The 23,502-nt window shown below is 38.9% G+C and overlaps 2 protein-coding genes across 2 annotated transcripts in view; one reads left to right on the top strand and one right to left on the bottom strand.

The window, feature by feature from the left end:
* LOC121653566 (phosphatidylinositol 4,5-bisphosphate 3-kinase catalytic subunit alpha isoform-like) overlaps positions 1-13,172 on the top strand; it is a 35,074-nt gene extending 21,902 nt beyond the window's left edge. Inside the window, exons 16-26 of the mRNA XM_042007116.1 lie at positions 2,251-2,415; positions 2,875-2,978; positions 3,088-3,259; positions 3,588-3,694; positions 3,827-3,948; positions 4,267-4,345; positions 4,443-4,613; positions 4,772-4,889; positions 5,244-5,395; positions 6,492-6,654; positions 10,346-13,172. Coding sequence (XP_041863050.1) covers positions 2,251-2,415; positions 2,875-2,978; positions 3,088-3,259; positions 3,588-3,694; positions 3,827-3,948; positions 4,267-4,345; positions 4,443-4,613; positions 4,772-4,889; positions 5,244-5,395; positions 6,492-6,654; positions 10,346-10,453 — 1,461 coding nt within the window. The 3' untranslated portion in view covers positions 10,454-13,172. The remainder of the gene's footprint in view (positions 1-2,250; positions 2,416-2,874; positions 2,979-3,087; positions 3,260-3,587; positions 3,695-3,826; positions 3,949-4,266; positions 4,346-4,442; positions 4,614-4,771; positions 4,890-5,243; positions 5,396-6,491; positions 6,655-10,345) is intronic.
* Positions 13,173-16,130: 2,958 nt separating this feature from the next.
* On the bottom strand, positions 16,131-23,422 carry kng1 (kininogen 1). Its single transcript, XM_042006208.1, has 9 exons — positions 23,297-23,422; positions 23,065-23,164; positions 20,939-21,082; positions 19,576-19,692; positions 19,339-19,414; positions 18,020-18,189; positions 17,813-17,923; positions 17,630-17,725; positions 16,131-16,451 (listed from the first exon to the last, which is right to left on the bottom strand). Exons 2-9 carry the CDS (start codon positions 23,128-23,130, stop codon positions 16,131-16,133), a joined length of 1,101 nt encoding a protein of 366 aa, XP_041862142.1. The 5' UTR covers positions 23,131-23,164; positions 23,297-23,422.
* Between the last annotated feature and the right edge of the window lie 80 nt (positions 23,423-23,502).

Genomic DNA, 23,502 nt, shown 5'->3' with positions numbered 1-23,502 from the left:
ATAGAAGGAGGGAATATCGTTTGTATTGAGATAGCTTGTTTTGAGTTAAAAGCATCTTTTCTTTTGCATTTTGCACAGCTGTATTTTTATTATGGTCATTGAAAAATATTTTTAATTTTTTTGTTTTTGGAGTATTTAATTTAATATAAAGGTACTTTATTTTTCAGTCAGCTGTTTTAATGCACATGTGCTGCTGATCCTTAATAAAAGTGTTTTTAGCACTGAAAGCTGTAAATTAGAACGGTCTCTTTGGTTACTTGACAAAAAAAATATATATATCGAGATGTATATCGTGATTCAGGTAAAAAATATCGAGATATAAGATTTGGTTCATATCGCCCAGCCTTAGCATGTTCTATATCATAATGCACAATTCAATAACATCATCTAACCAACCATCTACATGGTGATATTATCTGTCATAAAACAACCAGATGTTATGACTGAAGTTTAACAGCAAATATTGATGAAGAAACTCTGATAAAACTGATGATCTGACTAAAAAAAACATTTTTCCTTTTATCATTGAAGTGTAAGTGTTTGTACAGCAGAGACAAAAGTCCTACAGCAGTATCATCCAAAGTAAACTGATGATAAAAAATCTATCACTGGCTGTTTGTTTTACACGTTTTCTTCAGTTTTTTACATCAGATGATCTCTTTAGTTGTAATAATCAGTTCAATGTTTCATAAAATCTAGACCTAAAAAAAAACAAAAAACTTTTCTATACCGCCCCTGCATAGCTGAATATAAATCTTTTCTGTCACCTGTGAACTACTGTGTTTGAGAAGGGTCTTGCAACAAAACAATACTTTGGGGTAAATATGTGCCGGTATGAACCATGAACTGCTAACTTCCACCTTCTCAGCTGAACAATGATTAAACACAAGAAGAGAGACAGAACTTGAGACAGAAAAGCCAATCAGCTGATCAACAACAGCTGTCAGGATTCAAGGAGCAACAGGTGATGGAGAGGACGAGCTATGCTGCGCTGTATCGACACAGAGAGCCACTAGACCCGCCATGTTTTTGCAAAACATCAGAAAGATTTTTTTAAAAAAAGTACAGGTGTGGAACCCTCTGATTGTAAAAAGTGTGGCTATCCCTAATCCTCCACGGGGGCAACATCTACTGTATGTGTTGTTCCATCAATGTTCTTTTTATTCTCAACTCCATCCATAGAGCCGGCCAGCTCATCTTGTTCCATCTTGCTTCTAGACGCCTCAATGTCTGGATGTGTTGGGCTTGTCATGGTGTGCATGCGTTACTTGTGTTAAAAATATTAACGCAGTTAATTAGATAAATTAGTTACCGCCATTAACCCGTTATTTTTGAAAGCCTTAAAAAAATTCATTACCTGTTTTTAAACCCTCATTCGTGACTGGGCATCTATGAATATGCTAATCTGGACCTGCCTATATCTCTGCCTGATCTCCTCCGGTCCCGACTCACTTTATGCTTCATGCTATTTATCACTTTACTGAGGTCATTCAACCATAAATGACCCAGAGAATGATTTTCAAGAAGAGGAAGCTAAATTATACTAGGTTTCATGAAAGCAGAACTATGAGAATGTGAATGAATTCACTTTCTATTACTTTCTATTACTATTTCTATTACTCCCAACCGCTTGGAGGATGGCCAGCTCCAGCCCTCGTGGCTTTCCTGACTGGCAGCTGAGCCCACAGCTCGCTCATTGCTGAGAGCTGTTGCTCTCCAGTTGGCCTTGCTTTTAATGTCCTCCCACAAAGCTTTTGCCAACTTCTCCTTTAGCTTTTGCTAGTTTCTCATTTCATCAGTTTGATCAAGTGCATGTAAAATGCCCCACTCAGCTTCTTCCAATAGCCTGTGTTGAACATACGGCCTAACTGACCTTTTTTTTTTTTGAGACTTTAGGTTGGGCTCTGCAGATTCAAAGCAGAATGACTTAGCCATAGTATTGAGGACTCATCTTGCTGAAAATATGTCTTGTCACACATAAAAACATCTTATAGACATTTAAACATGGTTAAAAACTTGATTTTCCTGTGAGAGTCACTTTAAGGACAGGTTGTTTTTTGTTTGTTTTTGTTTTTCCCAAGAAGAAATCTGTACTATATATAAAGTTATGTATTTGGTCAACTTTTAAACTTTGTTGGAAAAACATTTAGTGGAACAATACAGATTGTAAATTCGTATTTTAGTCCTTTGAATGTTTGTCAAATTATTTAAACACATTCATTTATAGCATTTGGTTTGTGTGTTTCTTAGATGTACTGTCTGTTGAAGGAATGGCCGTCTATCCGTCCCGAGCAGGCCATGGAGCTGCTGGACTGTAACTATCCCGACCCCATGGTCAGGCATTTTGCTGTACGCTGCCTCGACAAATACTTGACTGATGATAAATTGTCCCAGTATCTGATCCAGCTTGTACAGGTAGGTTTCAGTCAAATATCAGTTAAATAAAGTCTACATTTCACTGCTGATCCATTTCTCCTCACAGACAGTGCTGTATTCATGTGTTTTTCATGAGAGTCAGGAGTAAAAAAAAATCATAATCTTGAGATCTACGGTCAGTTCTTGTGGGGTGGACACGAAAAATGGGTATTTTCTCAAGTTTTTAAAGTTAACGTTTATTTAAATCCTGATGGGTCGTGGTCGAGCGCCTTGCATGGCAGCTTCCGCCATCAGTGTGTGAATGTGTGTGTGAATGGGTGAATGTGCTGTATAATGTAAAGCGCTTTGGGTATCCAGGTACAGAAAAGCGCTATATAAATACGGACCATTTACCATTTACCATTTAAAGGCTTCTAGTCTGTAATGCTTCAGGTGTTTGTTAAATGTTAAATAACGCAAAAAATTCTTTTTATTCAACTTCTTCTTTTTCCAATTTAGGTGTTAAAATATGAGCAGTATCTTGACAATCCACTGGTCCGTTTTCTCCTCAAGAAGGCTCTGACCAATCAAAGGATAGGACATTTTTTCTTCTGGCATCTCAAGTGAGGCATTCATTCATTCCCTCTTATCTCCCCAGGAAGCTTAAAAACATATCTCTCCTTCCTTCATCTCACGGTCTCTGCTATCCATCTCCTTTTGTTCTCCTCACAGGTCAGAAATGCACAACAAAACTGTGAGCCAGAGGTTTGGACTGCTTTTAGAGTCTTACTGCAGGGCTTGTGGCATGTACCTCAAACACCTGAGTAGGCAGGTAGAGGCCATGGAGAAGCTCATCAACCTCACTGACATCCTCAAACAGGAAAAGAAAGATGAGACACAAAAGGTAAGATGAGGTAACTCACAAACACTGGAATATATGTTGGTTTTATATCTTTAGATGTCCAGCATGTTTACATCAGTGTCTCTTCATCATATTTTAAATTTTTAAAAGTAAACTCAGAGTTGTATCATTTTTTGGTTTCTGCATTTCTCCTCATTCATGCTTTTAGCCTCTAAGATTGGTTTATTACTCCTTGGATTTGTTTAAATAATTTGCCTTCAGAGTTGGAACAGCACACTGATGCAGACACATTTGTGTATGAGTGCTAGTTGTCTACACATTTATGTGCAAAGGATTTTCATTATTTTGGTTGTGTTTGTGTGTTGTGAAGGTCCAGATGCGGTTTCTTGTGGAACAGATGAAAAGACCCGACTACATGGATGCTCTGCAGAACTTTACCTCTCCTCTCAACCCAGCACATCAGCTTGGAAACCTGAGGTCAGAAGCAATAAGGAATTGTGTGTTTTCAGTAGTTTAGATATGTGTAAACAGTGAAGTACTAGTAGTTTACTAGAAGTAAAAGTAAGTCAGTGTTTTTAATAACTTGGAATGACTTTCATTTGTGCACAGGTTTGATGAATGCAGGATCATGTCATCAGCAAAAAGGCCATTGTGGCTAAACTGGGAGAATCCCGACATCATGTCAGAGCTTCTTTTTCAGAACAATGAAATTATCTTCAAAAATGGAGATGGTAACGCCCACAATCCAAACACACTCACCAGCACACACACTAACAAACTTTGTTTTGAACTTTTATTCACTGAAAAGCATAAGACCAAAGAATATTCAAGCAATGACAAATTGTGAGAAGCTTTAAAAGCTTTGACTCACAGGAAGAACTGTTCACTCTTCTTGATTTGTCACATAAAATTAGGAAACAAATTTTACACAATGCTGTTTAGAGGCTGTAGATCGTAACAATCACAATAAGTAATCTTTATTTTGTGTATCAGTTTAATCTGTTAGCATCCCAGGAAATAAAGAACTGTCTTCATTGTGTGTGTTGTAGACTTGCGCCAGGACATGTTGACGTTGCAGATTATTAAAATCATGGAGAACATTTGGCAGAATCAGGGACTGGATCTTCGGTACTCCTTTCTCTTCCATTTCCCAGCATCGGTTTCTTTATCTGATCATTCTTGCAGTTTGCAAAACTGAGCAAAGGCCCTTTTTGTTTTTCTCCAGGATGTTGCCTTATGGCTGTCTGTCATTAGGCGACTGTGTAGGTCTCATTGAGGTGGTCCGCAGCTCTCACACCATCATGCAGATTCAGTGTAAAGGAGGCTTGAAAGGAGCCCTGCAGTTCAACTCCAACACGCTACATCAGTGGCTGAAGGACAAAAACAAAGGAGAGATGTGAGTTTTCTTCTGTGACAAGAGGCTTTATAGACTTGTGTTCATTATGACTCAGTCTGTGGGATCACTTCTGTCTACATCTCATTTCTAATTTATTTTCAAAATCCACTTCTTGGGGATTTCTGAATATATTTTTGCATATTTCTTTATGTGTGCAGGTATGACATGGCTGTGGATCTGTTCACGAGGTCTTGTGCTGGCTACTGTGTAGCTACATTTATCCTGGGGATTGGAGACAGGCACAACAGCAATATTATGGTCAAAGATGATGGACAGGTAACATATTTTCACACACACCACTCAGTATAGACTACTTTGCAATATATTTCAGTCCCACAGGGTTTATCATGAAGTTTAAACATGTGATGTGAGTGTAACTAAGCTTCTGTGGATCTGTCGATAGTTGTGGCCCATTTACCGGAGAGATTACCCAGAAATATCTTCTATAGCAAGCTTGCTTAATTCAGATTATTTTTTTAGGAATGAAATTTTAGGAATTATAGTCTTAAAATGATTAGAAGCCAATACCAAGTAACAGAAAACTGTGTGTATAGAAAAAACCAAAGAAGAAAAACTTTTAACAGATTTGTTTATGTCCTATTTTTTCACACTTGCTCTGCTCTCTGTCAGTTGTTTCATATAGATTTTGGACATTTCCTGGATCATAAGAAGAAAAAATTTGGCTACAAGAGAGAGCGAGTGCCCTTCGTACTTACCCAAGACTTCCTCATTGTCATCAGCAAAGGATCACCAGAATGCACAAAGACCAAAGAGTTTGAAAGGTACTGCTAAATTTTACCTCTGCGTTTCTCTTCTTTTTTTGTCCTCCATGTTGAAGAGTAAGGGGTCTTACTGCCACCATAAAGGACTGCTGTTATGTGCTTTTTCGAAGACAGAAGGCTGAACACCAGAATTGGGCTTTAGTGATTAGCTAAGGTGTGTTTTTTTTTTTTTTTATCCTTTTGTTTGGCTGCCACTTTGACAATTCACTTAGAAATTATGCACATTTACAGCATCTTTCCAAATACTGTATGTGCTAATATTACCAGAAAAACTCAGTGCTGCCTGCTTTGTTTGCACATTGGGTGTTTCCTATTTTTTTAATATTACAGGAAGTGGATGTGTGGAGTTCTTCATTCCATCTGTCACCACATGGATATAATTGTTGAGTTTATTTATCTAGTGAGATGGCTTTTGTGTTGTATTTATTTATGTTGTATAAATAAAGCTGAACTGAATTGTCTCGTGTTTTGTGTATGAGACTGAATCAGTGTCTTTCTGTGCAATGAACAATTGACCCTTTTATTTCATATTAAACATGAAACTTCTTCGGTGGCAGGTTGGGGTTGTGCCAGTGTCCGTGTCTTTAAATGCCAAACATTATGTACTGTATACATTTTTGTACTTTCTCAGCACCTCAATCAGCTGTTTATTAAACAAGTCTCATAAAAAGGCTGGTGGGGGAAAGAAGTGGAGGTGGCAGGAGAGAGCAGCAGGAAGCTGTGGATGACTTCCGTACAGCTGAACCTAGAGCTCATCAGAATCAGATGTACATTATTAATCCCAGAATGAGAAATTTCAGTGTTACAGAAGCATTATGAAATGATACAGAGAGAGAGAAACAAAAGGGAAACAAACAGGATTCTCTTAATAGATATCAAAACAACAAAGATAGGAAAAACAAAGTAGATAAGAGATGTAAAAGATTTTTTTTGTTGCAAAGCCCTACCCCACAGTTATTAAAAAAAAAAGAAATCCTGGAGGAAACTGAATTTAGTGACAACCATTATTACACAGCCCCCCCCCTCCCCCCCCCTCTTAGATATTGCTCAGATATTCAAGTTCTTTGTCTTAATTACATCCATTTTTTCACAACAGGTTCCAGGAGATGTGCTACAAAGCTTACTTGGCCATCCGACAACACGCCAACCTCTTCATCAACCTGTTCTCCATGATGCTGGGCTCCGGCATGCCTGAACTGCAATCATTTGATGATATTGCTTACATCAGAAAGACACTAGCCCTGGAGAAAAGCGAGCAGGTGAGAAGGCCTTTTTTTCTTTTTTCTTGTTTAATCTGTTATAAGCTGGCTGTATTTTATAGTTTTGTAATAGCTGGCTTATAAAAATATTTACGCTCCTTGGTGATTTAGTCATCACAGAATGGAAGGAAATGCGACAAACCTGCTTAAATAGAGCCGTCCACCAAAACTCTCAGGCTGAAGCAGCTGGAAAGCTTCACAGTGGAGACTGGTATCTGTCCATAGGACCTCTATAAGCTGTACACTCCCTAGAGTTTGGTTTTACAGAATAGTGATCAGAAAAAAGGTACTGCTTACAGAAAGGTTTGTCCAAAGGCATGCAGGAGGCTTGGCAGGCATATGGATAAAGGTCCTCTGGTCACTTGAGACTTTTTGGTCATCAAGGAAAATGTGATGACTGGTCCAACACTTTTCATCACTCCAAAAACAACATCCCCACAGTGATACACGGTGGTAGAAACATCATGTTGTGGGGATGTTGGTGTAGATTCTCAGTCATCCAGGCCATAGTAATCCTAAGAGCCTAAATAAAGCTGTTTCTTTTTTTTCAAACAAACTTTTTTTTGGGGACATTAATCTTCAAGAACCAAGAAATAAAGTCTATGTGCCTTTATTCAGCTCTTAGGATGTTTAGGGAATGTTTTTTATCAGGGACATGGAAACTCATAATTGAGAGAATAATAGAAGATGTTAAATACAGGGAAATTGTTGTGGAATACCTGTTTCAGTCTTGCTGAGATTTTAGATAGATTAGATTAGATTAGATTAGATTAGACTTTATTATCTCACAGTGGAGAAATTCACTTGTTACAGCAGCTCTTGTTATAGAATAAAGTGCAGAAAGACAGAATAAGGTGAACATGCATCACAGCAAGAAGGTGCAATATAAATTATTTACAAGACAAAGTCTAAGAAAAGCAAAAATATGTACCATTATAAATATAAAAGATATATATATATATATATATATATATATATACACACTATATATATACACACTATATATATATATATAAAATATAACAACAACCTCACAGACTATATACATATTTACATGGTGATGGTGGGATATGAAGAATATAATGACATTGATAATGGGGGGTATTGCACAGTAAAATATAAATAAATACTACACAGTATTATGACTATACAGATAAGTTGTACAGTCTGACAGCAGTGGGAATGAAGGACCTGCTGTAGCGCTCCTTCCTACACTGAGGGTGTCTCAGTCTGCTGCTGAAGGAGCTGCTCAGCCCCCCCACAGTCTGGTGCAGCGGGTGAGAGGTGTTGTCCATGATGGATGTGAGCTTGGCCAACATCCTCCTCTCACCCACCTCCTCCACAGAGTCCAGCGGGCAGCCCAGGACAGAGCTGGCCCTCCTGACCAGCTTGTTTAGTCTCTTCCTGTCCCGGTCAGTGCTGCTCGCTCCCCAGCAGACAACGGCGTAGAGGACAGCAGAGGCTACCACAGAGTCATAAAATGTCCTTAGCAGAGGCCTGCATACTCCAAAGGACCTCAGTCTCCTCAGGAGGTGGAGGCGACTCTGGCCCTTCTTGTACAGGGCGTCTGTGTGGTGTGACCAGTCCAGTTTACTGTTGAGGTGAACACCCAGGTACTTGAAACTGTCCACCCGGTCAATGTCCTTCCCCTGGATGTTCACCGGTGTGTGGGGTAGTGTCCTTCTCCGGAAGTCAATCACCATCTCCATGGTCTTACTGGTGTTTAAGCACAGGTGGTTGCGCTCACACCAGTCCACAAAGTCCATGATGACTGACCGGTACTCCAGCTCGTTCCCCTCAGACACACAGCCCACAATGGCTGAGTCGTCAGAGAACTTCTGGAGATGAGAGCTGCTGGTGTTGTAGGTGAAGTCCGAGGTGTAGAGGGTGAAGAGGAACGGTGAGAGCACTGTTCCCTGAGGGGCCCCCGTGCTGCAGACTACCACCTCAGACACACAGTTCTGCAGACGCATGTACTGTGGCCGGTTGGTGAGGTAGTCGATGGTCCATGCAGCTAACTTTCCATCCACTCCAGCTCCATCCAGCTTCCCCCGCAGCAGCGCCGGCTGGATGGTGTTGAACGCACTGGAGAAGTCAAAAAACATGACTCTCACGACGCTCCCAGCGGTCTCCAGGTGAGCCAGAGCCCTGTGCAGTAGGTAGATGACAGCATCATCCACCCCGATGTTTGGCCTGTAGGCAAACTGCAGCGGGTCCATCGCGGTGCACACCACGGAGGATGAGCCTCTCCATGGTCTTCATCAGGTGGGAGGTCAAGGCAACGGGTCTGTAATGGTTCGGTTCCTTCGCGTGTGATATCTTAGGAACCGGAACCACACAGGAGGTCTTCCACAGGACAGGGACCTTCTCCAGGCTGAGGCTCAGGTTAAAGATGTACCTGAGCACCTCACAGAGCTGGTCTGCACAGGTCCTGAGCAGCCTGGGGCTGATGCCGTCTGGTCCTGCAGCTTTCCTGTTCTTCAGCCGCCTCAGTTCTCTCCTCACCTGGGCCGATGTAAGGGAGAGGGGGGAGGTGGAGGGCAGTGGGGGGCTGGTGGTGGAGTCCATTGGTGTGGAGTGGAGATGGGGGGTAGGTGAAAGTGGAGGTGAAGATGAAGGTGGTCGGGGGAAGGGGATGGTTGACGCTGGACTGGGGATGTGTGAAGAGGAGGGAGGGGGGGCAGAGAGAGTGGGGTTAGAATCAAATCTGTTAAAAAACAGATTTAAATCATTGGCCCAGCGCTGGTCTCCATCAGCTGTCCCTCTGGCACCACTCTGTCCAAATCCAGAGATCTCCTTCAGCCCTCTCCACACGTCCCGTGTGTTATTCTGCTCCAGCCGCTCCTCCAGCTTCTTCCTGTAGCTGTCCTTGGCCCGCCTGATCTTGTACTGGAGTTCATGCTGAACTCTCCTCTGCTCCTCTCTGTCCCCTGAAATGAAAGCCCTCTTCTTCTGGTTCAGCAGGACTTTAAGCTCAGGGGTCACCCAGGGTTTGTTGTTGGAGAAACACCGCACCCTCCGGGTTGGCACAGTGTTCTCCACACAGAAGTTGATGTAGTCCGTGATGCAGTGGGTCAGGCCATCAATGTCCTCTCCATGAGAGCTGCAGAGTGTCTCCCAGTCTGTGGTTTGGAAACAGTCTCTCAGTCTCTCATTGGACTCATCGGTCCACACTTTCACAGACTTCTTCTGTGCCAGCTGTCTTCTCACCCTGGGTGTGTATTCAGGGAGCAGATGTACGAGGTTGTGATCAGAGCGTCCAAGCGGGGGGAGGGGGGCGGAGGTGGATAGGGAAGGATGTTGACCTTGTAGCAGGACAATGAGCATACAGCTAAAGCAACAATTGAAAGGTTTAAGAGGAAATCTTTAAATGTGTTGCCAAGTTGACGCCCAGACGACAGTACAATCAGAAATCTGTGGCATGAATTAAAGTTTGCTGTAAACCAGTAGAACCCATCCAACTTATTTTGAATAATGGACAAAAATTCCAGTTGCTAGATGTGCAAAGTTTATAGAGGCATACCTTAAAAAAGGTAGATCTGCAAATCCTTTAAAAGTAGAGGGTGTAATCAGAAAAAAGGAAAAATTTATACTTTTGCAAGTTACTGATCCTAATCCAGACTAATCATTTTGATAAATTTACACCATTGACAACTAAATTTACTCTGTCTTTATTTTCTGTGTGATGCAGGAGGCTTTGGACTATTTTATGAAACAGATGAATGACGCTCACCATGGAGGGTGGACCACCAAGATGGACTGGATATTCCATACAATTAGACAACATGCACTGAACTGATACCTCACACACCAACAAAGCCCACCAGTCCCAACATGGAGCATTTATTTAATTTACAAAGAAGTGGCAAAGTCATTCAAAGATTTTTATTTGCCTTTAAGAGCAGAAACACTAACAGACTAGCGATGATGGAGAATTCCACTTTGATTTATTATTCTTTGAAGCACTTTTTTTATGAAACATGGTTCATGATTTTCTGCATTTTCATGAGATTTTTTTGTCTGCCTTCCAATGTGGTCTTGCACTATCTCTGCTTCTGCCAGGGTCTCTTTGAGATGACTTTCATCATGACCCTGTGAAGATGGGTCGAAGCTGGAAGAAGCTTGTATCCCTGGCTACTATGCATTCTTTTTTTTTCTCAACCACACGAACAAATTGAATTCTTTCTCTTATTATGCTGCTCTTAAAAAAAACAAAAAACAAACAAATTGGACAAATATAGTTTAAAGAAGCTGCATCTGCCAATGTATTAATGTAGCCACAGAGTATGTAGAGCTTGCTACCCCTTTGGCCATATAAGGACAACAATTTGACTCAGTCGCATCACTACTGAGGAGACAGTGGGCACAAGGAACCGTCTAAGTTATTTTATTTAATACAAGTTATATTTGTTGTACAGTGGAGCATTTTTGATGAACGGGAGCTTCTGTGATGTCTTCCACCATCCTTATAAAGCTGCCTCTAACGTCTGATTTGGCCTTAGCTTTTCCATCTTTGTGTGGACATTTCAAGGTTGGAAAACTGCAGTGACATCTGTTGCTGGTTGTGTACAGTTTTCCCACAGCCTCAGTGAAGCAGCGCTCCATCTTTGGGAACGTTGGCAGAGCAGTGTTAAACTCCTGCATTGATATCAGGGTGATGAGGCCTCTCCATCAAAAAAAAAACAACAACAAAAAACAGCACTTAGAAATGTTAGAAACAATTTATTTATGTATTTACTTTATTTCAGTTTGAACAAAAACAAAATCCGAACTCCAGAAACTATTGTTTATGTATTTGTGTTATTTACTGCTTCTTCTGACTACCACAAGTGCAACAGCTTACTCTGTTACTCGATTAGAGTTAAGCATACGCTCTTAAGACAGACGATGCCTTTCTTTTGCTTCTGACACTTTTCAGTTAAGCGTCTAATTTGGCCTTATCAGTAACCCAGTTTTTTTTCCTCATTGTGGCTTGTTTGCAGCCATGTGCAGAATGGTTTGTTTTGGGATGTAAAACAGAAAAGGTGAAGGTGCCAGTCTAAAATTTAATCAGTATTGAGACCTATGAGCCTCTGGGTTTGTCTGTTGTTGGGAGGCAGAGACCCAGGGGAATGTCATGTCTTCCTCTTGATAAAATGCCTTGGCATCACAACACAACACTGAAAACTGTTAAGCCCCAGAAACTCTGGTCTAAGTGAATTCTAGTAAGCAAACCCTGACAGGACATGAGGCAGTTTTCAGGAACGTCTAAATTTGACTATGATTATGCATTATTTGTATTTCTGTCACAGTTAAGTTTATGAATTTCAGCTAGTCTCCTAATTAAATGTCTCTGACTCATGGACAAAGTGTTTTTTAAATGTACTTATTAGACATTTACATTTTTTTTAAAACATGGAGACTACTGGCCTTATTTGAAACAGACGTTATTTTGCACGGTGATAAAGTCATGCCCTGCATCTTTTTGTTAAAAGCCTAAACTAGATACACGTTTTTTTTGTTTTTTTTTACAACAAACATTTGAGTATTATGCTTTTGCATCACTGTAGTGAAATTGTATTTGTGTCATCTTGTATGTGGAGTTATTTAAACAAATTATTTAGAAATGATGGGGTAGCCTTTAGGTGAAGTTAGCAAGGACAGAACCCCACTGAGCCATAAGGGTTTATTCTCCAGCTAAACCTCTAACATCAGTCTTTTAATCTGAAAAGGCAAAAGGAAAATGTGAAATAAAATGATAGAACTACTAGTCAAAAAGTGTTGTTTGGCCTGCAGCCTTTATCGGGACAGCACAGTCACTTGTCATGTGATTAATCAGCAGTTTGTTAATCTAACAGGATTCATCGGAATTCTTTTAATGTAGTGCAGGATGAGAAAAAAGGGAATTTTGATATGAAATTCATATTTTTTTATGTATTTGGTAGGTGATGGTAAGTAACACAGGGTTACAACTTGAAAAAAATGCCTGCCTGTTTTTGGTATTAAATTTAGTGCCATAGTGACAGTAAACGTCCTCAGCTGCACTGAAGCTCTCATGGATAGGAGACAGTATTTCATATGAAGTGGTGCCTCACAATCTCTTCACGAGCACCCTACAATCTCTCGGTGTATGTCGAAAGACAGATGTACATACAGCGAGTTTATCCTCTTAACAACATGACGCTAAATTCGTTTATTGGAAAGTTCCAACTGATTGTATTGAAAAGCCAAAGTTGTGGTCTGGTCTGATGTGGCGTACACGTGTCATGTCATATTTGCGCCTTATTAATGGCTTGAATGTATTTAATTGCTAACATGGACCTTAAATGCACTCATGTTTTTTATGTTTTTGAATTGTTCATGTAATTTTTTTCTAAAGTTGGATGCAGTGCCACTAAACACCACAGATTATAAGCAGTGTTTTGCCTTTTTGTTATTTTCTGTAATGTGACAACAGGCAGCACAAAGTCCTGTAAAATCTCATGCTGAAGCTGCATCCTGCAGAAGGTATGTCAGTTCTGGACTTTAAAGAATGAAAATAAGAAAAAAAAGAGCTTTAGATAAGCATTTAAAAAAAGTTCTCTATGCCTTTTTGTCCAACAGAAAATTTAGGCTAACAGCCTATGCATGTTTCTAAAGCAGCATAACTAGTATGTATGATGATGTACATTTTGAAGCAGCATTAAGCAGTATGTATGTACAGCTGCAGTCTAATCTCTTTTCTATGGCTGGCTTAACATGTGAGATTCCTGTTAATGTTGTCTATCCTTTTCCATATATTCTCTAAATGGTTTGAGTGTGTTTGCGTGTGCCCGTGTGCATTTAATGTTGTTCTGTGCAGGCAGCAGAGCTTCATTGGCAGGTTCCAATGAAAATCCACACTGTTTGTTCATGTGGCTGTGTGTGAAGACACTGGCAGTAAGGGTGTCTTTAAATGTTTTGTAAATTATTTTTCTTTTTTTCTCCCACCACTGGCAGGTTTATGCTAAAGAACAACAAAAGAAAAAAAAAAGTTTTGTTTTTTTTTTATATATAGGGCAAACTGAGAAACTGTCAAATCACAATGTGGTATGTATTACTAGAACTGTAGGTTCTGTAGGTTTAGGGCTCAGATTGGGACAGATTATGAAAGTATATGTGTGTGTTTTGCATTGTATTTGATTCTGGTTGTAAATGTTATTGATGCCACAGTCCTACGTTTCAATGAAGAATCAGCTACTTTGCAATTAATGAAGGGGTGTTGTGTTTAAGTCTAAATTTCAATGATCAGGTGATGTAACAGTTTTAACAAATTATCTTGAATATAGATCCTCATCTTTCCAAAGCATTTGTTTGAAGGTTCTCCTAGTCCTTTGTCTGGTTGATTAAGTGGTGAAATCTTCCCTTCCTGACCTCAAGGCTTTGAAGGCCAACATGCGTTGTTCCTTTTGATCATTATAAGACCCAACAGTGACTAAACTCTTTAAAAAATTCAGCTTCAATCAGTTGATCAGCAATCTGGAAACTATATCAGTCAACATATTCACATATAATGTTGAATTAAAATTGATTGTAGTTTTTGACTGAAATCTTGAGGGAAGAGAAGGGATTCTAACAACCATTCAATCTGAGGTGTAATGACTTAACAAACTGGACATGATGACATAAAAGATGTAACACAATTCAGTGTAATATCCATCCAGTAAAAGCCACCTTTCTGAAGCTTAGTGTGCTGTTTCTGGTAACTATGGGACATCTCTACTGTTTATGCACATGAAGGTCAGCTGTTCATGTTATTTAGTCCCCTCGCTGCATACAAACATCTTTAGATTTGGAGAGTTTTTCATTGTTTGAATTCAGATTTAGCTAGTCTGTGAATAGACTGTCAAGATTCATTGCTAATGATTTTGAATTCCTAAGCCTTGGATGAAAAAGGTGAATCAGAACATTTATAGTTTTATTACATTTTTAGGCTCCTTATTAATATTACCAAAAGTATTTGGTGATTCATGATATTTTGGGTGGATGCAGTTCTCCAGAATAAATTACACTGCATCTCTGATATATTTTCTCTATTTGCCATGCTGTCAGAACCTTAATGTATACTAAGAATGAATGTACAATGGGCCAATGTATTGTTTGTCACAGCCTACTTGCATGAGATCGGGAAAAGGTGAATATTCCTTTTGCTACATAGTTTGTTTTTGTTTTAGTCAGCTAGGCAGCCACACAGATGTTTCTACATTAATGCCTTACGTTTGCTCCCAGTAGTTTGTAGGAGAAGTTTACTCTGACTTGCAGTAACCTGCATTTTTATTTATGAATGTATGTGTGTTTTGTTCTGGCTTACTAGTCTCAGAGTTGAGGTTTGTACCCTGACCGACTGGTCATCTGAGTGTTCTGTGAAGATGTACAAATAAATTAGTTAAACATTCACTTACCTGTGTTTGACTTGAAATGTTTCCGTTTGCAACATGAACTTCAGGCTTCATAAAAAAAACTTTATTAATAACTGTGGTGTGTTGTTGACAGATTTAGCCACATTTCATTTAACCTCTCCAGCTATAATAGTCTGACTTGGTTTGGTTTTCAGGGTTCTTACATTTTTTCTTAGTCTGTGGAGTGATTTAACTTTTTATGTGTGGATTCCTGGGAGTTCGGGATTATTTTGCCATAACAGCCAGTGTTTGTAGATGCCTGATTGTAATCTGTTCAGAATAAAAAAATAGAGCTATGATCGAGTTGAAGGAGATTATAGATAATGTGTCAGGAGCAAAACAGTATGAACTCTCTGAGAAGTTTGTGATGATGGGGTCAATGTTCAAATATGGAAAAAATGTTATATTCACATGAAACCAAAACACAAATTTATTTCTACAGTTTTTTTTTTCCTTTGAGAGTCACAGATTTTACACGTCCTTGTTTCCATTTTCAAGCAGACATAATCACTCGTTACTTTGATTTACTCAAAGGAAACTGATACCAAGCTGCTTTTTCTTGCTGAGCAAACAATTAATAGAAGAGCTTTAATAGAAAAGAGTTCTGTCATCATTTTAATTCTTTGTGATTTGTGAAGAGTTACAAGGCCAAGAAATTAGCTTAATCTCCAATATACAGGTCTTCTCCTTTCTTTTTTGTTCTTTTTTAATATTAGTTATTTTTTACCAACCTTCTGTTTTCATAATTTATCTAGTTAACATAATCTCTAAATAAACTAAACATTCCAACCCAACATGGAAAAACTATGTTGGTCCACAGCATAAAATGTGACAAAATTAGTATGTTTTTTCTTAAGTTTTTTTTCCCTTCCCTTTTCAAATCCATCATAATTTCTAACAATGTGCTGATGATACTAAGCTGGGTGTAAAGATGTGAAAAAACATACATATAATATATTTTCTAGTGAGAATAACCTGAAATGTCTGCTGTATGGTGATGATTTAATCTACAAGATAGAAATCTGTTTGGAGAGGATGAAAAGTGAGCTTTAATATAAATGTGACTTTCTTGAGGCAAATTTAAGACAGCAGGTCAGTATCACTGAAGGCTCCGTCCACAGGAGGCTGCAGGGAGGTCGCCTCTGTTGGAAGTGCATGATTGACTGGCTGAAAAGGTTTCCAGGATTTAGACGGGCAGTGGAAGGGGTTTTCATTCGCAGTGTCGGGCGAGGCGACTGGTTTGGAAGCTGTGGTGTCCTCCTCGGATGACTCTTCTTTAGCAGACACCTTGGAGGGGCATGGTAAGGGTGGAGATGTTGTTGAAGGAGAAGCAGTGGTGGGAGCTTTCAACAGAAAGTTCCTTAGTGGAGACCAGCCGGGAGGACGGCGCCTCGCAGAGCGCTACAGGGAATCCATACAACATGGATGATGAATAACACGACTTCACTGAACTAAACCTACAGATTTCTTATAAATATGTATTATTTTATTACCATTTCTGTTTAAATGTATAAAAGATTATGGAAATGGGCTGCAAATATACATGTCTATTGTAAAATAACATGACAAACTTGTAACTGAAAATACACCAAATTTCCTTGAAAAAAAATAACGTTAAATTTCAAATAAAAATAATGTTTTATAATATCATTACAATGTCATTTATAATAATAGTTAAACAGTTTAATACTGTTCATACTCATTTTACAGTGGATTTATTTATACTGTTATGTGTACATATACTGTTTGGTCAAAGGTGGACTTTGGGCCACAGGAGATCCCCAAACTGGCAACGAGGGGAGCTGTTATCATACATGTTAACATCTTTTATTAAACATTAAAAAGCACAAACAAAGTAAAACTTCCCATGTGAAGGTAAAGCTGCTGTATGAACTGTATTATTATGGAATTTTGCTGAAATTGTACGATTAGTCTTTTTCCTGTTTTCACAGTATTTTCCAGGTGCTAGCTGCTGGAATATTACATTTTGTAAAACTTATCTTTTTTATTTTACAGTCTCCTGACTGCCGCTCTCCTGACTAACCCTTTAACTATTCATTTGCTTTCAACTATTTCCAGGATGAAAAATAATGATTATTTAGTTTCATGGCTATTTCCTTTCAGAGTGTGTTGGTTTTAAAGCTGGGAAATAATTTCTTGAAGCCACAGCTAAAGAGGCTTGGGGGTGAGAGGTTGTCAGTTCATTGCCCTGATCATCAGGACTAGCGACCAACCACTGTTTTTTTTATTTATTTAACCTTAAGAAGGTAAATTCTGTCATGTATGCTGGTTAACAACTCACTTTTAGTTCCTCTGCTCACAATAACGTTCTACTAATCCTTTAAGTACAGCAAGGTGTTTTGGTCTAAAAATGTGAAAAGCAACCACTAATAAAGACTAATCTAGCTATAGCATACCTCATAAAAACAGCCATTAGTACTTTATTACAGGAACTTTAGTAAGATAAAAGAGTGGAGAAGCATCAGAACACTAAACACTATTGTGTAAGATTGTGTCCCAAAGTCAGAAACAATAAAAGCTCTTGTATTTGTTTGGCCACTACGTGAAAAGCCACTCACCTTGAAAAGTGCACCTTTTTCACACTCTATATGGGCCTCTGGTTGCTCAAATCTCCACGGCGCTACATCCACTGTAGAGTTACAGTTAACAAACTCCTGCAACACGCATACCACACACCATGAGAACTCTAGTTCAGCCAATCGGGACTCGAATGCATTGTGGAATCTGGAAATCATATTTACCATTTTTTCCTCATCGGGGACGCACAGCTCGTTGAGGTCTTTGTGTTCAGCCTTGGCACAGACGGTCTTCATCATATCAAATCTCAGCTTGAACCTGAAACCTGCAACCACCTACAGAGATAAAAACACACAAAAGCAGAGCAGAAAGAAAAATTGTGACACTGTCCTCCTGCAAATCACCTCCCACCTCAGTACCACCTGTTCTACCTGTCTGGTGGCGAAGCCGACTTCGTTCAAGGTGAACAGGTGAGTAGCGTCCGAGGCTAAGTTGTACTTGGAGATAGATGCAAAAAGTGGAACCTTGAGGTCCTCTGAGGTCTCGTCAATTTTCACAGGGCAGCCCAAACAGGGAGCCTTCTCTGGAACAATGAAGTCATCTGAAGAGGAGAAAGTAAATAAAGAGGAAAGAAAGAGGACGAGTGGAGACAGCACAGGAAGGTAACCATGGGCATGGTGTGAATGCATTAAATATACAGTAAAAAATAAATAAATACAATAAAAAAAAAAAATAAAAATCACCCCCCAAAAATCTTAATCTGTCAGACTGGTACTTAATTTGCTTCTCTAAAACTTTGTATATAAGTAATTTAGAAAAAGCAGCAAACCCAACTTCCTTCTGTAAATGTAGATAAACAAAGGATGAGCTGCATGTTAAGACATAAAATAGGTTAAATAATAACTCATAGATAACTCAGTTCACAGCTGTTTGTTTTTGCACAGAACTGTAAGTGAAGATGCTGAATTTCCAACCTACAAAGACGCATGGTTGTCCATGCAAATGTATGAAAGAGGTTTCTTAAATGTTTAAATAGTAATAGGGAAAAGCCTCTAGGCTGCCCCAAATACCTAAGAGACAATAAGTGCCATTGCGATTTGTATCACAGTAGAAACTGGAAATTATTGTGTCTTAAAATTTCACTGCTTCCTCAAAAACTGAAATTTTGGGTCTGTGCCAGCTGTTGTGGAAAAACCATGGTGTGGCCTTTAAAACTAGCATCCTGTAATCTCTGGCTTCAGTTTAAGCAGACACTGACACTGTTTCTGCCAGTGAAAAAGAGATTTTTCTCTGAACGGGGTCTTGGCGAAGCAGCAGAGACTCCTGCAGTCAGAAAAACTCTTTTTTTTTGTTGGGATTTCAGTCCTGATCTGAAGACATTTTATGTGATTAGTCTTAGTATGTCAGTATTAATATTTCAATAGAAGATCTAAAGCATTTTTCAAATAACTTATTTTAATTAGAAACCAGAAGTGGCTAATCTTATATCATCTCTGGAAGAGCTAGTTGTTACCCCCTGTTAACAAGGTAACTGGACAAACTTAAGACAGCTATCCGTTTTTATAATTTCTTACAAAAAATGCTAAATGTTTTATGATTAATTTAAGTGTCTCATTGCACTCAATAATAATTCTGCTGGTTACACTCATGTGATCAGTGTTTATAATGCAAGTCCATCCATTTATTTTTTGATGAGATCAACCTGTTCATTCATTCATTTATTCATTCATTCATTCATTCATTCACTCACCAAGCAGGCACTCCACCTGTTTCGTTTCAGTTTCTGTCTCTGTCATGTGGACTGTGGCGTTACATGAAAGTGGCTCCTGGAGGAACAACAGGACACATCATGGTTTAAATGTTCTTGCAGCTTAGCAAACACTCAAGTGTTTGAGGTGATTTATTCTTGATGTTTAGCATAAATGAATAGAAACATGTGTGTGTGCATGGAGAACATGAGTGTAAACTCTTATCTTTGTGCAGTTACCATGCGTCCAAATGGCAAATATTCACAGTCCGTCCAGGGTTTGTTGCTTCCTGCTAGACAGTCACTCCTCCTAGTGGAGAACTCCAGCGAATACAACGAGTCTGAACCGTTTTCTGACTGCAAGCGCACACACACACACACAAGCATGCACAATATCATGTACCAAAGCTCAAAGGAGAGCACATTTTCCAAGAATGTTTAGTCACAATCTCCCAGTTTTTTGGTTCAACTTGTGTCATCAGTTTGTAACGCTGGATCTTTTCTGAACTAGTAACAGTCCCTATTTTGTCTTTAACAGCATGGCTGACAGATTCAGTTTTCAACTCAACAAACTTTATCATTTATGTAGAAAACAACAAATCTGGAAATATCAATGCATTTCATTAAGTTGTATAATTTTGTCAGTCTGCCCCGGGACAGCTCTGGCCACACACCAAGTATGAATAATGGATTCACTGTAAAGTGCTTTGGGTGCCTTAAAAATCGCAAAATAAATCTAGTCCATCATTATTATTGCAACATCAATGAGAAAAGACACCAGCAATGATCTTAGAGAAGCAATTATTGTTGCTGCCACCAATCTAAAAATAATAGTCATTATAAGTTGTTTCTAAACTAATTGGAGACCATCATTCATTTATTCAACCATCATAAGGTTGCCGATCTTCCCACAATGTGGAGTTCCACCAAGTTCTCCTCAAGGCCAGACTATGCAATGCTCAGAGAAACTACAAAAATACCCAAGAGCCTTATTTAAGAAACGATAAAGAATGTTAAATTAGAACAAGTATGGCATTTATTTGGAAGGGTTGCAGGAGAAAGGCTCATTTGTTGTCTCCAAACAAACCACAAAACTTCCCCAACACTGTTTTTCCAGCTGATAAGACCAAAGTGGAGATGTTTGGCAATGATATGCAACGTCACCAAACTCAGCATAGCAGCACAAACCCCTCAGAGCAGCTGTGAAGCATGGCGGTGGAAGGGTGTTAATGTAAGCCTGTTTTGCACCAACAGGACCCGGACTCTTTCCAGTCTTTGACTCAACCATGACCCCCTCTGTGTTCAACCAAAGTGTTCCACAGTCAGACCCACTTAAGCTAGTCTGATATTGGTTTATTCAACAAATAATGATCCCAAACTCTGCTGCAAGTCCTCAACAGAAGAATGGAAACAATCCAGTCAAAGTCCAGACCTTAACCTGATTGAAATGTTGTGGACAGACCTTAAGAAAACATGAACAAATACCTACAAAGCTCAATGAACTGAAGCAATGTTGCAAAAAAACAAATGGATTTTTCTGTTTGACAAAGTATCCAGGTCAGGCGAATATGCATGAGTCAAATTGTTTTTGTAACCCCTGTACCTTCCTGGCTGACACTATCTGAGACAGAGCCAGCATGTAGCCAGTATGTAGCCTCTCATTGAACTTGTGTATGGCACTGCTGACTGCCTTCTCCACAGTGGGATCGTCACAGAAGATCAGGACACCAGCGTCAGCCTTCACCACCTGCTGGATAAAGAGGGGAAAAAATGGCTGACTACAAAAGAAAAAACAGCAACCCAAACAATTAGGACTTGCTAAAGGGTTTGCTGGATAAACCAAAGGGATGAGGTGATTAACAAGATAAGAAAAGAAACAGTTCTCCTCACTCTTGCATTCGTTCAAAAATTTACTTTTTAACTTTATTCTTTCTAAGGAAAAAAAAAAAAAAAAAAAAAACTCAACTGTAAACATATAACCAAGGACAATGACTCAGTTGCTTGGCTTAAGTACAATGTTTGCTTTGGCTCCTCATTTCAGTATAATCTTACCTGTAGGACTTTGAATGCAGGATTTATTAAGTCAGTCTTACCTCTATCATGTAAAACAGTATTACACAATACACATTTGCCTCTAGTGATGCAGAACTTTATAAAAAAAAAAAACCAACTGTGGTATTGCCACTTTAAATTGAGCAAAGGACCTGAATAATTTCTCCACAGTCTATTGCTGATCATCACAAGGCACAAAGGTTATGAGTCAGTTTTTGTGCGTTTTACAGAGACACACAATGATCCAAATCTTTTACAGCCAGAACCCAAACCAGAGAAAATGAGCAAATAGCTGCAGTTAAGGGATACTGTAGGTTTGCAGTACATTTAGCTGGAGGTGAAAGTGTTTAATGAATGCATATGGCAGCATTGCCAGTTGCAAACCTGATACTTAAAACTGTATTTCTGTGCTAATATTAACAATCATTTTATCCAGACATAAAGATTGTCAGTCTATCTATCCTATAAATCGAGCCAGTCTTCCAGTAGCCTTAACAACTGTCACCAGTAAGCTTCAGCAGTTTATACAACTAAGATGAGCGGTGCAGCTTTGAGCGCATAAAGCAACGGCATCAAATAGACAGCCTAGGAGCCAAAACTGGTCCGCCACAGAGTCCAGTCTGGTCCGCAGTATGAACTTGGTAAATGTAAAAAGAACATAGAAAACATTAACAAAATAGTTTTAATAAAAGTAACTGTAACAGTAATAACTAATTTGTCCACGTAAGGCTGCATTTTTTATGTTTACATATAGAACATTTACAAGGCAGAGGGATAACTTATATATTTATATTTACTATATTTTTCTGACTTAATTGATCTCATTTCAGTTTGTATTATGTTTTAAGTTTTAAGTTTAAGTTTTTTATGATAAAACCTGTAAGATTTTTATAAAGATTTTGTTTTATTTCTACAGTGTTGTCTCATGAAAAGATTTACTAAAATATTTGCAAAAATGTGAGGGTGTACTCACTTATGTAAGACACTGTATATATATATATATATATGTATACAGCATACAAATAGACAATTAAATTATCTAATTGTGTAACTGAAGCTAAATATTGTTGAAACTGCACTTATTTATTCTCAAGAAATTTCAGTTTGTTCTTTCTACAAGGATAGGTGATTAAATGTAAACCCCCAGATAAAGCAAAGCAAAGAAATGGAAGTCATATTCTTACAGGTTATTGTGGTTTTATTTTACTAATCTAGCTTACTTGAATCAAATTGTGCTTTATTTGATCCCTGAACTAAAATGAGTTTGACAGCTCTGACATAAAGAGATTACGCAGGTCAGTCTAAGTTTACTGCTCTGAGTCTGTTACTTTGAATAAAGGTTTGCTACATGTTTATTAACTTGTGTTTCTTATCTGGGCAGTGAGGTAAAATCCATGAAGACACTGGCTTGAAAACCAATGAGAAAATTCAGGGCCACATGTCCTTCTGAGGACGTTACACCCCTGCTTTGATATTAGCCGTAATACATATCAACAGATTCTTTCTTCTAAACGTAAACTATGAAACTGAAGCCATCTTTACAAAACTTGTGTAATTAAAATAGTTTTGAAGTACATTTATGTAGATGCTAATTTTACCACTTCTGCAACCCCAGATCTGTGATCTGTTTTACTCTTTGTTTGAAAGCTGGAAATCCACCTGGAAGTATTGCTTTACCTGCCCGAATGCAGAGCTGTGGAGGCACAGCAGGCCCAGCACACACAGCCCCACTCCACTCCTCATTGTCCAGTCCTGATGGATGTTTGGCTCTGATTTGCTACAAATAACACCCAACTTATTAACACTTTCCATCACAGTACACCAGACAAATTCATTTGATGTCTAAATTACTTCCTAAGATAAGCAATTCTCTAAAACAGATTTCGTGAAGTGAGAGGCAACGACTTACAGTTTGTGATGGTGGAGGCTGTTGATCCTGTTGAACTCAAAGAGGGAAAACTTGATGCCTCTCTGCTTTGCAAATGAAGTTCTCCTGAAACTGTAGGAAGGATTCCAGGGAAAAATGACGACACACTAAATGACACAAACACAGAGGACAGGAGGGCACAGAGGACGCACACACAATAATGCTCACTATGCTCACTCGGTAAAAGG

Source organism: Melanotaenia boesemani, chromosome 14, assembly GCF_017639745.1.
Source record: "Melanotaenia boesemani isolate fMelBoe1 chromosome 14, fMelBoe1.pri, whole genome shotgun sequence".
Lineage (NCBI taxonomy): Eukaryota > Metazoa > Chordata > Actinopteri > Atheriniformes > Melanotaeniidae > Melanotaenia > Melanotaenia boesemani.
Note: the sequence above shows the minus strand (reverse complement) of the source record. Positions and strands in the feature narration are given on the sequence as shown.